Source organism: Callorhinchus milii, unplaced genomic scaffold, assembly GCF_018977255.1.
Source record: "Callorhinchus milii isolate IMCB2004 unplaced genomic scaffold, IMCB_Cmil_1.0 Scaffold16, whole genome shotgun sequence".
NCBI classification, from domain to species: Eukaryota; Metazoa; Chordata; class Chondrichthyes; order Chimaeriformes; family Callorhinchidae; genus Callorhinchus; species Callorhinchus milii.
The window spans coordinates 16,544,353-16,560,664 of NW_024704757.1; the positions used below are offsets into that span (position 1 = coordinate 16,544,353).

Below are 16,312 nucleotides of genomic sequence, written 5' to 3' on the forward strand. Positions count from 1 at the left end.
AACTCACTACCCCAAAGGGCTGTTGACGCTCAGTCCTTGAACATATTCAAGACTGAGATAGATAGATTTCTTATTGCAAAAGGGATTAAGGGATATGGGGATAAGGCACGGTCAGGTTATTAGCTGGAGTTAGATTAGAAGATCAGCCATGATTGAATGGTGGGGCAGGCTCGAAGGGCCGAATGGCCTACTCCTGCTCCTACATGTTATGTTATGTTAACACACTAGCGCAACCAGGACACTCGTTAATGTTGTAAAGTAAGTTCTTGAGCCTATCCTACCAGCCTTTGACTCCCCCACCTATTGGCAGAAGCAATTAATGACAGTTAACCCAAAGAGAGTCCTGTGTGCTCTTACCCGGTAGAAAGCAGACACAGTCTGGAAGGAAGCCCCTTTCTTCTGTTTTTTAGTGGAACCTGTTGATAGGAATAAATGAGTCTATTTTAAATCAGATTCATATATTTCAAGCTGCCACTGTGTGATAGATGCCTGTAAGCCACAGAGAGCACAGTCCTAATTCAGGTCAGTACACGGTGGTGAATCCTGGAGCAGGTTCTGGGGGGAATGGTGTTCAACAGCTGAGTGTTCACACTGATAGGTGGGCCCTGGGATTCTGCATGGATTTGGTTCCTCATATTGGCCAGATTAGAGGGAGCATCAAATAAAGCCTCTCGACAGGAGGGAAGCTCACAGGATCTTTTTACCTGCATTTCCCGGCATATAATAGTACCTCTCTCCCCAATAGAGCTTTTGGTTTGCAGGGTTCACGTTATATTACACTATGCTGTTAAACAGTACAGGGATATGGGGAAAGGACAAGTTAATGGGACTGAAAGGAATGCTCTTTAAAGAGAGATCTCTTTTCAGGATTATACCAGATAAAACTCTTCCAATTTAATGTCTCAATGTTGAAACTGAGGAATGAAACAGCAAAGAAAACCTTTATTTCTCATGCAATCCGAGGAAAGGAATATGCTGAATAACTCACCTTTGGCTTCCTCTTCTTTAAAGAGGGTGGCTAATATACTCATGGAAGATTTCTGGAACAAGCCCACTACTGTTTCGTTCAGGGGATCCTTATTTTTCTCCAGCCATCCTTGGGTGCTGTACCCAACCTTGAGAGTGAGGAGAATGGAGGTGGAGCATTGATTGAGCATCACAGAATCATTGAAAACACGTGAGGGTTCACGATCGGTCATTGGTATGTTGTTGGAAAACACAATGAACCAAGATATTTGGGGAGTCAAGATGGATACTCACTGTGCCCGCGTAGTGCACCAGCTCAAACGTGGCCTCTTTGCCCTTGCCTTTGCTACCTTTTGGTTTTAGGAAGTTGTTGGACTTGCCCAGGTGATTATCGTACAGAGCAGCCTTGAATGTGGCATCCGTGGCCTTCGGGAACACGCACTGCTCTTCCAGGATGGAGAAGATGCCCATGGGCTGCAAGTGCATCATCAACAACAAGTTATATTTATATAACACCTTTCACCTCGGGAGGATGTCCCAAGTACAAATGCATCCCCAAATACAGACGATCAAATGCAAGGATTATCCTTATTATCATTATTTGAAACAATGTTCAAGCAGTTTTGTTCCAGAAGTGCAGCAAACTGACCTTCTCCAGGAGGTCAATGCAGGCCTGCAGGTCCATGCCAAAGTCAATGAACTCCCAATGGATTCCTTCCTTCTTGTACTCCTCCTGTTCTAGGACGAACATGTGGTGGTTGAAGAATTGCTGCAGCTTCTCGTTGGTGAAGTTGATGCAGAGCTGCTCAAAGCTGTTAAACTGTGGTACAGGGAAAAAGATATGACAGAGAATGAGGCTCCCTTTCTACTCAAAATTGCTCCCGATTCCTAACCTTTTTATAGCATGTTCACAGACAGCGAATACTATGGTGAAAAGCCCACTGAATAAGTACATCTGTCTGCCTCTCTTTTAAACATGCCTATTTGATTTTGCTCCTACAGCTTTCAACAACAACAACAACAAGATTAGAGTTGTATAGCACCTTTCTGCCTGATCTTAAACTTTTAAGTCAAGAGTCTTACTGACTTAAACTGGGCTGACTTTATGGCCTTGTGAACTCAACATGATGGTTTTAATGACACTGAATTTCAAGAATTTCAGTCCACTATTTTAAAATATTTATGGTTTAACTATCCACTGGCATGGATAGCGCACGGAATCTGAAGCAGAATTCCAGGGAAATTCACACTGTCTAAGGATTGTTGTTAACTGTACGTTAGATGGGAGATTCCTGTCAGAATTGCAAGGATTAGCTGCCAAAACATGCAGTGTAAGTGCAAATAAAATCCTGTGTCACAATAGAAAGCATCAGTGCCAACTTCCCCAATATATGAACCTGGCACTACAGCCTCAAACATTACTGTGTACGTGGAGCTGCCAGTAAACCTTACCTCAAAGATTTCAAAGCCAGCAATGTCCAGCACACCTATAAAGTGCTGGCGCTGCATCTTAGTGTCTAAGGTCTTGTTAATTCTTACAACCATCCATTTGAACATTTTATCATAGACAGCTTTTCCTAGGGCACCAACTGAGTTGGAACACTGAAAAAGACAGAGAGAATAACAATAATTGGATTATTACTGATAGTGAATAGAATTCCAAGAGTGACCAAAGCTACTATTCCTCTCTCCAGTGTGTTTTTTTTAAAAGCCAGACCAGTGATGCGGAAACCCATCACCATGATTAAGAGTATGCAAACCTGAATGAATTTACCAATTACCCGGTGTCTGGAATGGACTGTGGACTCTCCCCCACAGTGTTGAACCCTAATTACCTAACTCTAAAGAGTCTTATGTTCAGGTTGGTGAGAGCCAAGGCTTTGGGACCCCAAAATGTGTGTTGGATAACTGCTAGAATTTAACCAGCTAAACTCATGCAGTTTCCCATTTAAACACTGTTTGGCAAGCTTCTTGATACTCGTTCAGCTAGGACAATTCTATCTATTACAATTTTAGCTTGCAGGATTAACAGGAGCTGAGTTAGAAGAATTCCTGTTCCCCCATGACTGATCTGCCCTTCCAAGTTCTGCTGATGAACCTAGCTGTCTGCTTTGCTGTTGGGGGGAAGGGGAAGGCTCTTCTGAGAAATTGGTTAAAGTCTCACCTGGTCCACATTCTGGGCTTTCTGTACAAACTCATTGCCGACCTTAACCCGTGGCCTGGTGATGCCCTTCTGCAACTCCCCCGAACTGAGAGTCATCAAGTGGGAGACTTTGTCAGCCACTGAAAGCAGCAGAGACAGGAGTGAGAAAACAAGGAAAACAACTGAGAAAGGTCAGAGGTGAATGTCTCTGCAGATCCAATTGCTATTTACAAAGGCAAAATTCAGGCTCTCAGGATATACTCGTGGGATATGTTAGATACCCCTTCAAGAGGAAATAGACAACTGAATGGGAACCAATGAATGAAGGCCAAGACAGGTATGGGGAGTATCTTTACTCAGAAGTTGGGGAGGGAAGAGAGAGATATCAAAACAGATTTAAATTCTGTTCCTTAAATAAGGAAGTATAGTGTATGGGTTTGGTTGACCACCCCTTATATATTTACATTAAATCTCAGAGTCAACATCTAAACATATTAGTTTCTGAGCAAGGCTAAAACACTTGCTTCCCATTTTTATGGCCATACAACTGATTCACAGCAGTATTTGATGCAGGAATCCCTCAACCCCTTTGTGAAGTGTTTTGTCAATACCTGTGACAAATTCCCTAATACTCCAGGGTTTAGAGCAGGTTGGACAATCAGCACATGGACACTGAATCATAATGTGTCAGTAGGCAATGTAGTATTCAGACTGTATTTAGTGCAGAGCAAATGTTTAGGCTGCAGGAATGATTGGTTGATTGATTGATTTCAAGTGAGTCAATCAACAAGCACGCTATTCCGCTGCATTAGTAGAGTGTAAGTGACCGACCTTCTGTAGTTTCAATATCAGCCTGCTCGTCTCTGGACTTCTGCTTAAACCTCATGTTCCCAAAATGCATGATAGCTCCGGTCAGCTTGTAGACACTGTATTTCTCCTCCATGGTGAAGCCCAGCACATCAAAGGCTTCCTTTGGAACAAAGATGATGATAACTTTAATTTATTCCATCCTTTGATGGACCATTTAAATAAAATACATTGTCATTTTCAGTCAGAACCTTTATGTAAAAATGGAGCCAAATAGTGTGTGTTTTTCCATTGGGCAATAATAAAGCCATTGTTAAACACTTCACATCTGTCGGCCTTGTCTGTTCAACAACAACAAAATTATATTTGTACAGTGCCTTTCACCTCAAGAGGACATCCCAAGATGCTGTACCATTGGGAGACTGAGGACTGACAAAATTGCCTTATCTCCAGTGATTGCTTCTGTTAGACTTTTGAGTAGGATAAAATGTTCTGTCAATTTAAGACTTTGAATCACTACTTCACAATGTGACCATGAAAACAAAGTTAAAAAGGAGTGACAGTGATAGCATCACGACATTGGTCTCACTTTGCAACCTATTGCAGTGCAAGACTATGATGTGCACATTGTAAAGGGTGTGTGTAAGTGCAAGACAGAGGGACGTACATCAGTCAATCGGAGCTCTTCACCATCATCCATGTTGTCTACCACAGTGACCCCCTGGCACACCCAGGAATATTGTTTAGGATCAGGCATCAACAGAAGCATATCTGGTAAGAGATGGAAAGTGAACAATTCAGAAACAAAGTAAGAAGCATTCCAACGTTTATGTTACTTACAGCAATTAGAAACTCACTGATCTATCTATCAATTTTTTGTTTGAAATTGGCTCAATTGTAGCAATCTCACTTCTGAGTCAAAAAGCTCAAACATGCTCACTGAAAGAAAAGGCTGTTATGTTGAGACTCACCTAAAATGTTAGGTATTTTCCCAGAGAGGAGCTGGTAGAAGATGTGATAGCCTCTCTCAGCATGTTGCTGTGAGATGACGCGAGATTTTTCTAACAAATCTGGACATAGAAGGACAAAATGTAAGAAGGAAGCAACAGGGTGAGAGAGACCAAGGAATATAAAATATCCATCATAAAAGATAATTGTACATTCAATATTTTCAATAACACAAGTTAATAAAGTGAAAGTTCGCTTACAGCTTTCAATATCAGCACCAGCCAATTTACCAGATGGGCCAAAGTGAATTCGGATGAATTTACCCTGGAGAGAATCAGTGGGGGAGGTGAAGAAACACAAGATTAGGTTGAATACTTCAGGAAATATGAATTCATACCGAGGATTGTGTAACATTGGAACATAATGCCTCTGATTTCTAGAGAGCAGGGTGTGCAATGGTTGAAAGCCCGTCCGTCGATGGTGGGGTAGCCAGGGTAGTGGACACTAAGCAAGTCAGTGTTTGCTGGGTGAAGGGAGCACCCGGTCGATGGGGTTCAAAAAGAAAGATGTAAACACAGGTGCACAAAGCTACATCAGAAGGTGGGAGTGGGTGTTTTGCAAAGAATGTCCTGCAGATGTATCGCAGATTATAAACCAATGGGAAAGGTTTATAAAGGGCTGAAATTTCCATATTATGAAAGGGAAAAATGAGAAAGGCTTACAAAACGTGAAGAGTTGTTGTTCCTGGTGGTTTTGGCATTACCAAATGCCTCCAGCACAGGGTTAGCCTGGATGATTCGATCCTCCAGGGAGCCCTTAATTAACAGAAGGAAGAGAACAAATGTGTTACAGTCTGTCACAATGAGTAGACTTATGCATGCCCAAACCCAAAGCATGTCACTTGGATTGGACAGCCCTTTTCAATGAAGGAGATGTACAGTTCCAAGCAAACATTGGCTCTGTTTTTAGTTCAGTAGCTGTGAATTAAGAACTGTTCCATTTCTGTGCAATATCGCAATTTCTCATCTCTGTTCAGCAGCAGAATTTTGGAAAAAATCGTTTTCGAGATATTAAAAGGTAGGAGTCAAAGTGTCACATGAGGATTAATAACCTTAATTTGAATGTATTATTGCCTCCATTTTTTTATATTAACACAAAACTATCACTTTGTTGACCCTTCAGTTATCTCTAAAGCAAGATTGGACAACCGGCCCCCAGAGCCTGATACCTCACCCAATGTTAGTGCTCAATTATTTGATGCGGTTCACAATAGAAACAAGCCTTAACCTCAATTAGCATCAGAAAGAACCCTCTGAGTGGACATCTGCCCCTTTAGTCCTCTAGCTCCGACCTCCAGAGCAAAGTAAGAAACATTCACACATCAGCAGCCATCATACATTGTGCCGCTTGCTGCCATTATTAAAATGTAAAGAGATACAGTAGTTGTTTCCTTGTAGGTAGGTTGATAACATGCCAGTAGCAACTTGGGTTCGAGATTAGGTTTGTTGTTACTAAAACACACTTGGACAGGTCTTGTCTTACCTTTGCATCAGGGATTTGTTTTCCAGCGCCACCAATGTTAGCAAAGTACTGAATGACTTTCTTAGTGTTCTCAGTCTTGCCAGCACCAGATTCTCCACTGTAAAGAAGAGAAAGGTAACATTTCTTTTAATTCAGGTGCAGGGAAGCTGAATAAATCCTTCAATTGTTGGTTCCAACTTTTTTTGGAGCATGTGGCAATCATATCTTGAGCAGAGAAACTCTCACATCTGAAATTGCCCTGAAAGTGCAGTCTCTGAACTAGTAGCAGATAATTGTTTTGCATTTATTACTCAAGGATCAGAAATAACATAAATCGCATGAATCGACAAGGTAAGAAAAGAAAATCAACTCACGTGATGAGCATGGACTGATTCTCTTGCTCTGTGGAGGAAATGGAAGAGTTTTAGAGACTTGACAAATAGAAAATAGTGAAGAGGCTTGGCAATTTTTATTTGCATCCCCCCAAAACAAAACTTTTAGGTACAATCTTATTCCTGCTACTAAATGCTCCCTTTAACTTTGGAAAGCAGATGAAATGTGGCTCTCGGCTTTCCTGCCCACAGCCATTTATTGTTCCCCTACACCCAGTTGGCTGGAAAGTGATTCAAACACGGCAAAATTGATATTATGCGTGTTTCTCGCCCTGGAATTGAAAATGAAACTTCCCGATCAATGCTCCATCTAGTACCTGGCTGGGAATGAAACACTGTTTAGCCCCAAAAAGGCAATCAGATTCAAGTAGCTTAGGACTTGGACGTCTTGATCTACTGATAGGCAAAAAGATTTAAAAAGATTTACAAAGAACATACAACATGGAAACAAGCCACTCGGTTAACCAGTATCTGCTGGTATTTATACTCTACACGAGTCTTCATCCATTCCTAAAGCTCAATCAAAATGTGTATGTGTGTAGGATGGAGGGGGAAAGCGATGATTCATTGCTGAAGGTGCAGTCTTTCGTTTGAGATGATAAACTGAGATCTCATCTGTCTGGCCAGATGGTCCAGGTGGATATTAAAGATCCAACCTCCTACCTCATGACACCATGGTGTTATATTTCAAGAAGAACACAAAATTTTCCCCATTGCCCTGGTCTTTATCAGGTCTAAATATGCCCCAAAAAACAGCTGCACTGATCATTTATCCCACTGCTCTTACATATCTATTTAGACACACATTAATTAGATCCTGCACTTGCCTACATAACAAAAACCACTTCACCTTGAAGTTGTAATCCATAGTGTGAAGCACTCTGAGAATTTTGACATGAAAAGGCTCTATATCAAATGTAAGTATTTTTGTTTAAAAAAGCCATAAATTAGAGATATCAGGAGCTAATTTACTTATCCAAACAATTCCAGGCTTATGTCCATATTGGAAATATTATCAAGATCCGGCCAGCACAGTGTTTATCCAACAAGAGGACTTGGTGCCATAACGCACAGATGATATTAACATTTGGATGTTATTCAGTCAAGTACACCCTCTTGATAAATACATGAACTATCCAGTGGTTCCCTGACATGCACCCTCTGTGTAACACACAGCAAGGTGCCTAGTTTTTGCTCAGTGCCCAAAATTCTTACCCATCAGCATGTCGTGGTACGCGTTGTCAGAGATGGAGAAGAGATGAGGAGGCATCTCACTGCGTTTCCTGCCCTTGAACATTTGAGCCACTCTAGCACCATAGATGGGCAGCCACTTATAGGGGTTCACTGTCACACAGAACAACCCAGAGTAGGTCTGTTAAACAAGAAAGCACAATTCAGTTCAGACTAAAATTAGCGCAATTGCAATTTTTGTTTAGATATACCATCTCCATTTTAATTGCTCCTTAAAAATATAGACATTGACTCCCCCATGACTTAGACAGTAAATGCACCGCACAGTAAGGTACTATCATTATCGAGATGTCAGGGAGGGGGCCTTTCCTAAAAAGCAAAGGATGAATCTCGTATCACATTTAGTGGTGAAACCATTCGCAAGAGCCAAACTGCCCACAAAAGTCAAGATAATAATGATTATTGTTGGTTCAGGTGTCACCAATATGTTGCCATTATGCTTCTTGTTGTTATTAAGTGAATCATGCACCTTTGGCTGTGCCTGGTTTTCTTACTGGTTAAAGAATAACAACAACTTGCATTTATATTGCACCTTTTCACGTGGAGTAATGCCTTACAGTACTTCACAGTATCAGAGATGGATCCCAAGTAGAGGGCAGGAAAGGGGTAAGGTGGGGTGACCATATGCATACTTGAAGAGGTAAGTTTTGAGGCAGGATTTTAAGACAATTAGAGAGTGGTTGAGCCAGAGGGGTCGAAGAAGAGAATTCATAGAATCATACAGCACAGAAAGAGGTCATTCAGCCCATTGTGTCTGCGCCACCTCCTAAAAGGGCAATCCAACTCAATCCCACTGGCCCGCTTTCTCTCCATAGCCCTGCAATCCTGTCCTCCAGAGGTTAGGAATCCTGCTGAGAGAAACAATCACTAACTTGCCATTTTGCACAACTTATGCTTGAGAGATAATTTGAACGTACATAAATTCGCATCATCATATAACGCTGGCGTATGTTGTCCAGGACACTAGCCTCATTCAGGAAGGTAAGGTTGGCCATGTCATTGGCCTGGTAAAATTTAGGTGGGTTCATCTGCTGGAGATCGTCCTTCTTTACAGTCACAGTCTGAAAACAAGTAGAAAACCAATGTTGATTTGAAATGGTAAGGGACACATGGGAAGAAAGTAGAACGCACATGTGCAGTTCTTCAGATAGAAATTACAAGCATTGGGCCTATTAAGACTAATCTGGTACTATGTACTTGGAAACATAATCCACTGGAGCGATATATCCTAATAAAATTCCCTGCTCTTTCCGCATATCCTTTTTATGTAGTTCCTCTTTATCAAATCTTTATCCAATATCAGTTGTTATGGTTTGGGCTTTGATTGCTACTTATGACAAAGCAGCACCCACCCTCCCAACACACACACACACACACACACGTTCTAGTGATATTATTTACTTACAGTGTTCTTGACAGTCTTCACAGTGAGTTCATTCCCACTCTCAGATTGGATTTCACCTGGGATGAAACCATCTTTGGTATCACTGACCCAGCATGACTTCTTAATGTCATACGGTCTGCTCATGAATTCCAGCTTCTCCTTTTCAGAAGGAGTCAGAAATATCATGGGGTCAACATCGTCTCCACACTCGCCTTTGTAACGGCCAGCCATTCTAAACTTGATTTATGTGAGGAGGACAAAGAGAGAGAGAGAGCACTCCCAGGAGAGCTGCAGAGAAAAAACGATCTTATTTAAACACAGAAAAGAAAGTTCATCATATTCCTGCTACAGAAACAGAACTTGTAATGAAATACTATGGCCCAAAATCTCTCACGTTCTCATGCTTAAGGTCAATAAGCTTTACAGTTAAGATTGTGCATAAATTTGGAGAATTCTTAAATTCAGCCTTAACTTGGAAGTTGTTTTATTCTAACTGCGAAAAACTGGCATCCAAATTATTCATTATTAATTAATCCAGTTCAGTCTCTAATGTTAAAACTTTATGGTAAAGTTTTTGAACATTTTCCTTGAATTAATTGTATTAACTAATGAAAGAATGGATTATAAAATACCACAAGACTAAGACCATGAGAAATTTCAGTCCCGAGGTTTCTGATAAAGATAGGACCTAATATTTGTCCTGGGTCCTTATCCCATGGTAGAAACATAAAGAGGATGGAGAAAGAAAGGGTAATCAGACCACCCAACAAGAGTCTCCTCTTGCTATGCCTTCACTAATGGGAAAACCTCATGACACAAGGAACACATCAGTGAAGTCATTGCAACTTAGTGGCACAACGAATTTCATCACAAAGCTGCTCAGAGCCTTTGATAAAACCTACTGATGACAATGGCGCAGGTGAAGAGATGGATGTAGGTATTGGTATTGAGCATTAGGGACCTAAATGGAGAAATCATTAATGCAGCGTGTTCAATTTACAGTCGCTCTGTGTCGTTCCATATATTATTCCTCAGCAGGAATTTTTCTCTGGTCAGGAATTTCAGCTACTCAATTAGAACTGGGACAAGGTCTTCACAATTGAGCATTTTGACAAGCAGTAAATGGGCCTCTTGAACCCTAATCAGAAACAAAACTGTCTGGGAATCCAGATGTGCTGATTTGACAACTATGGCTCAAAACATTATACATAAATTTTATTCCACAGTCATCGGACTTTGCTTGCTGGATGTTAAAATGATCCTGTTTTTGCCTTTAAATTTAGTTCAGAAATGCTTTCATCATCCTTGGTTTTGCTTTGACACTCTACCAATAACACCCAGGCAGGTAATACATGCAGTTCAATATCAAGCCAGTTCGTTCTCAAATACTGAAGCAACTACAACTTCACCTTAGCCACAATCTAGTTCTATGTGAACATCTTAGCGCCAAATGAAATGGATCAGTACATGAGTAAGTCTTCTCCATGTGTTCTACTTGCAAGAAAACCTACAGAAATAATAATAATATAATAATAATCCTTGCATTTGATATAGCTCCTTATGTCGTCTTTGAGGCTTTTCAAAGAATATATTGGATTTTTGCATTTTATGCAAAACACAGCAGCCAATTGGTCACAGTAATCTTCCACAAACAGTCATGGATTGAGTGGCAATTTTATTTTGAGGGATTATTACCCCTGGAAAGCCACCCGCCAATCGACTCACAATCGGGTTCCTATTTACTGCTAGGTAAACAGAGGCATGTGGAGTAAATAAATTTACCTAAGGTTTCGCCTCGCCTGGGAATCGAACCCGAGTCCCCTCCCTTGCGAGGCGAGCGCACTAACCACTACACTACATAACTCCACACAAATATATCTGCTTCTAGTAGGAAATTGCAATTAAGCATTTGCGTAAGTTGTTTACTAATACTGTGTTGTTGAAAAACATCACTGCAGCTGTTGTGCAGCCTGGTTACAGTCCAATCTGTGGGGGGGAATTCAATATATTTAGGTTGTTAAAAAGCATATCAGAATCTGACCTAATTAAAAATGCTTCAAGTGTTGACTAACTGGCCTGCAAAGCAATTCCAGCTATTGCAGGACGGAAAAGGACATTTATTCATTCAAATTTAGTGCATTTTCTTTGCCCTTTTCAATCCTATGTTTTGCAACTTACAATGAATTATTGATGCAACTGCTAAATATTGCAACCACTAATTAGAGAAACATACAGAGCTATTAAAATATTTATTATCTGCCACTAATATTCTCTAAACAAACTAAAAGAATTGTATTCCTCCCTGTGTCTTTCCATATCTTATTCCTTTTAAGTGTTTACTTCTACACGCGTGTTGGTGGATGGGTGTGCATGTTCGTGTGTGTGTGTGTGTGTGTGTGCATGTGAAATAATATTACATAATCTTTGAACGATTTTCTCTTCAAATGAGAGAAATGAAGCCCATTTACTGAATTTTACCATTAGTTGTCCTTTGGGCAGAAAAGAGTAAAATTTTAAAGCAGTCAAGAAGTCAATAGGAGAAGACTTACCAGAGACAGAAACAGAAGCTGCTGTGAAGCGATAGCCTGGAACCCATCTTTTATCCACTTCAATTTCCCCAGAGTAAACAATAACTATTAAAACAAGTAGTTAGAAAAAACTTTTGGCATGACCCAGGATGGTTCTGATTGGCTTCCCCTCGAGGTCTCGGTGGATGGATCATTTAGGTCATGCTTCTTGGGAGTTCTAAAATCCAGTTATGTCCATATTGGGAGCAGCACACAGAACGATGTTGCGAGCTCTCAGCTAACACTTAATATAACCCACCGTTATGATTTTTGTTCTATTCATGTCACATTAACAAATGAAGCAAAACTTTGTAATGCGTATTTCAAAACCCTTGGACCTATGACCTTAGTTAAAGTTATTTGCATTTAACCACCATGAACACTCTTCCCCAGCTTATTATTACCTTACAAACCTTTTGAAATGTTCACCTGATTCGTGTAAGCTTTGGGGAAAAAATAATAATAATAATCCTTGCATTTGGTATAGCAACTAAACACATCTTCAAGAAGTCTCACAGGATATACTATGAAGTGAATTGACTATATTTTGTGGGTGAAGAAAAAGGGTCGTTTTTTTTGCTAGTTCCCCAACATTTAGAAAGCGTCTTTCATACGGAAAGGAATTTTTGTCCTTTGCTATATTGCCGATTTATTTTGAAAAATGCAAATAACTTTAACTAACAAGAATTAAAACAGACACAGTGAGTTTGGATTATATTCCCATTGTGTTTAGATAGTTAATACTCTGCATGTCACACTTTGATGTGTGAGCTGCTACACGTGAATCTCATTCTAAATGTATATCATCAGAATATACAAGGACCATGAATTGCCACTCATTGATATTTTACACACATGCATTGAGTATGCATTGATTGGACATTCCCTTTACCGCTGTTTGAAGGGACATTGCGGTGGGCAAGTTGGCTGCTATGTTCACCAAATAGATACACATTCACTGCACTTTATAGTATATCCTGTCAAATGCTTTGAGAAGTCCTCCCAATGTGAAAGACACTGTATCAAATACAAGGATTATTATTAGGCTCACAAGAGTTCCTTCTCCTCCAATTATGAACCAGTGTAATGGAAAGCTTTAGCTAAAGTCCATGTACTGTAAAAAGAGTTAACAACCTACTGGGAGAAACCAGCCAAGGTTCAGTATCCACGGTTGTGTAAATTTCAATATTCTCTATTGTTGTGTGTGTATATTTCGATATCCACTGTTGTATGTAGTTATGTGTGTGTATTTTGATGTCCATGTGAGGGCATTCGTGGAAAAATCATAATATTGGAGTACTTTTATAAAAATAATCAATATTTGATACATTTACAAAATCAACAGCAAATATCAAAGATGCCAGCAGATGTTCTCAGATCCTAAACCTTTCCTCTTCCCAAGATACTGGAATGCACACGAGAGCCTGATTTTGCGGAATAATCTGGCTCTGGAAGCCAGAAAGTAGGAGGGTTCATGTTTTACCTCCAGAGATTATTCAAGGTTAGAATATCTACCCTCCTGGCTTGCATTCTTTGTGCTGTAAATGATGCATGTTGAGCACATGTGCAACTCTGCTGAGCATTGCAATAATATTCTAGTGTGACGCAGTGGTTCAAGCTTGCAACGGCCGTGGTTCTCATCAGGCGTTTCTGTGTTGAGCCCAGAGGCTCGTTACTGATTAGGATTAAGCCAACAAGTGACAAGGGCGAAATTAGTAATAACTGGGAATCATTGACGGTTAATCAGATATTTCCTTATTTCCCATCCAGATTTCAGTGGCCTTCAAATTCCTAACAATCTATCATCTACTACAAAATGGATTAAAATTCAGTTCTGAATCTAAGTTTATAGACAAAAATTAGGTCTTATCTGTCCATTCAGGTGGCGTTAAAGATCCTGTGGCACTGTTTGTCCTGGCGCCCCAGCCGATAATCCTTCAGATGAATTGGTCAAATAGCTATTTGTAGGACCTCGCTGTTTGCAGATCGTTTTCCACGTCTGCCTACAAATACAGACATTACACTTGATAACAATTATTTGGGAAGCACATTGAGATATTTCAACATAATAGGTGCTGTATCAAATGAAATTATTTTTTATTGTATTATTTATTGGAACAAAAATACACAATAAATAATTGCTGTGCAAGGCTCAGTTTTAATGTTAAGAGCAGAGGAAGCAAACATTTTACAGGATATGACAGAAAGCCACAGTTGAATGTCATGTAATTCTCTACCTGTAGGCTAAGTGTCTGATCTCTACTGTAAGGTACAGTGAGTGCATCATATGGGGGAGCGTGGGAGCAAACCCATGTCCTGTCACTTTGTAGAGCAGGCCAGCTCACAACAGGAACCTCATGCTAAGCATTGCTTGGGATTTGGCCCTTGATGGAAAATTAGTAAATTACAGGTCTAATAAAATTCAAACAATGGAAGGAAAGGACAGTAAATTCAGTTCTGTGCGATGATCGCCATTAATTTGCCGTGAGGTGACGCAGTGAGGGTAGGTGGGCAAGAAGGGGGAAGACACACCTAATAATTCGATAACTTTCAGACAAAGCAGAATAGCTGTGATGTATGTGCTGTTTATATTACTCAGCTGCTCTAAGCTGCCCTGGAGGAAGGATCAGTATGTTCTCCAGGGGTTGAATAACACTAATGCACTGGACATGTGTTGCCCTGAACTCTATAACCAAACATGGACATTGAAACCCAATCCAGACACTGCTTTGTGTTAAAACTAATTCTCAGTAGATTTTACTTTCTCTTTATTGAACAAGTACATCCCAGCTTGTCTCTTTGAACAAACATTTACAAAGATATGTTTTCAAGTTTTGCCACTTGTTCCAAGACTACTTTCTTTATTTTACCGCAAGTCAGTGGAAACAGAAACTGTTGATTTTTTTCAAGAACAAATTAGATAGATTTCTGTTAAGAAATGATATATTGGGATACAGCATATAGTTTGGGACATGACAAGTACATGCGACGATCAGGATGGTGGAAGGCGAACTGAATGGTCCTTGGTCTTCTTTTGTCTAGCAATTCTTATGTTCTTTCTCAGTGTCTCATTTTTTATTTTAACTACATGCTTCCAAGTACTGTATGACCTAAATCAGAAACAAGTAGGGTGCGAAATTGCAGGGCAACCTTTCATCTTACCTGAATTATCAAACAGTTTAGCACACCTTATATTTCCCTCCTTATCCCCAAATTCGAATTAATTTGCCCATTTGTCTCTTCGTTGTTTGTGAGGCAATGTTGCAGCAGATTTTAGCTGTCGTGTTTGTCTCTAACAAGAAATATCACTTAATTTGTGATCAATTATATTTGGTAAAGATTTGAGATTTCTTTTTCTACATGAACGCCATTATATAAATGCAGGATCTAAATATTATTATTATCATCAGGCCATCATGCATGTTAGAAAAACAATGCATTACACTACTGTACACCTGCTCCTCTAACATACATAGCCAGCATAATAATTTATTTCACTAAGAAATAAATCAATTGGTAGAAATTGGTAATTTACTCCATTAACGTAGCATTTTAAAGAGTCCAGATTTGTCTTATTCTTAAGCACAAACTTTAATTTTGAAGTTGGTTTTCTGTAACTTCTTTTAAGAATTACAGGAAAGGGGTTTCAAAGTTAAAACTGACTTCAACAATTTACCAAATTCTGCATACTCTGAAACACTATTTTAATAGAGTAAATCTAGTTCCAAGTAGAATTTTACCTCTCAGGTGTCTCAAGACTAGACATATCCAGTCCTTTGTGAATAAGATTTTCTCCCCAAATCCTGCTGACTGATCGACCATACTTATCACCAGAATTCAGAGCAAAGTCTTTGAATAGGAGTTTTAAAGCACTGTTTAATTAGCAATAACCTAGTTTCCCAAACTAATAAAAATTGGTCTTTCACCTTAGTCTTTACTCGCTGTTGTTTTGACAAGCATGCAAACACCTTTATGTAGTAGTCTTGTTTGATATACTTACTGATGCATAGCAAGCAATGTCTGTCATTTTGTTTGTAAACGGCAGAACATAATACTGGAAACAAAATATTCATTGCACAAGTGTTGACAGCTGGAACTATCCAATTAGGAGGGATTAGAAGTGTAAAATGAGCTATAGGATTGAATCCTATGCACACTGGAGTTCACTACTTAGTGTGTAATGTATTGAGCTGAAAAAGTGGAAAGGTATTCTTTGTACAAACATTCTTATCCCTCAGTTTGATAAGGTCACTGGTGTAGAAACAATAGTGAAGAGATAGGATTTGGGGGATAGAGATATTTTAATGTCAATAATGTTATTTGATGTAATGCG

At 39.7% G+C, this 16,312-nt stretch overlaps 2 protein-coding genes across 3 annotated transcripts in view; one reads left to right on the forward strand and one right to left on the reverse strand.

Annotated features, from left to right (window-relative positions):
- LOC103186872 (myosin-16-like) overlaps positions 1 to 9,692 on the reverse strand; it is a 28,030-nt gene extending 18,338 nt beyond the window's left edge. Inside the window, exons 1-16 of the mRNA XM_042341258.1 lie at positions 9,434 to 9,692; positions 8,946 to 9,089; positions 7,993 to 8,149; positions 6,760 to 6,787; positions 6,407 to 6,503; positions 5,587 to 5,679; positions 5,125 to 5,188; positions 4,888 to 4,986; positions 4,584 to 4,687; positions 3,941 to 4,079; positions 3,131 to 3,249; positions 2,419 to 2,568; positions 1,616 to 1,786; positions 1,261 to 1,440; positions 989 to 1,115; positions 358 to 416 (exon numbers count right to left, since the gene is read on the reverse strand). Coding sequence (XP_042197192.1) covers positions 358 to 416; positions 989 to 1,115; positions 1,261 to 1,440; positions 1,616 to 1,786; positions 2,419 to 2,568; positions 3,131 to 3,249; positions 3,941 to 4,079; positions 4,584 to 4,687; positions 4,888 to 4,986; positions 5,125 to 5,188; positions 5,587 to 5,679; positions 6,407 to 6,503; positions 6,760 to 6,787; positions 7,993 to 8,149; positions 8,946 to 9,089; positions 9,434 to 9,643 — 1,941 coding nt within the window. The 5' untranslated portion in view covers positions 9,644 to 9,692. The remainder of the gene's footprint in view (positions 1 to 357; positions 417 to 988; positions 1,116 to 1,260; positions 1,441 to 1,615; positions 1,787 to 2,418; positions 2,569 to 3,130; positions 3,250 to 3,940; positions 4,080 to 4,583; positions 4,688 to 4,887; positions 4,987 to 5,124; positions 5,189 to 5,586; positions 5,680 to 6,406; positions 6,504 to 6,759; positions 6,788 to 7,992; positions 8,150 to 8,945; positions 9,090 to 9,433) is intronic.
- Positions 1 to 16,312, forward strand: part of LOC103186873 (importin subunit alpha-5) — a 46,488-nt gene that overhangs the window by 19,944 nt on the left and 10,232 nt on the right. The window lies entirely within an intron of this gene.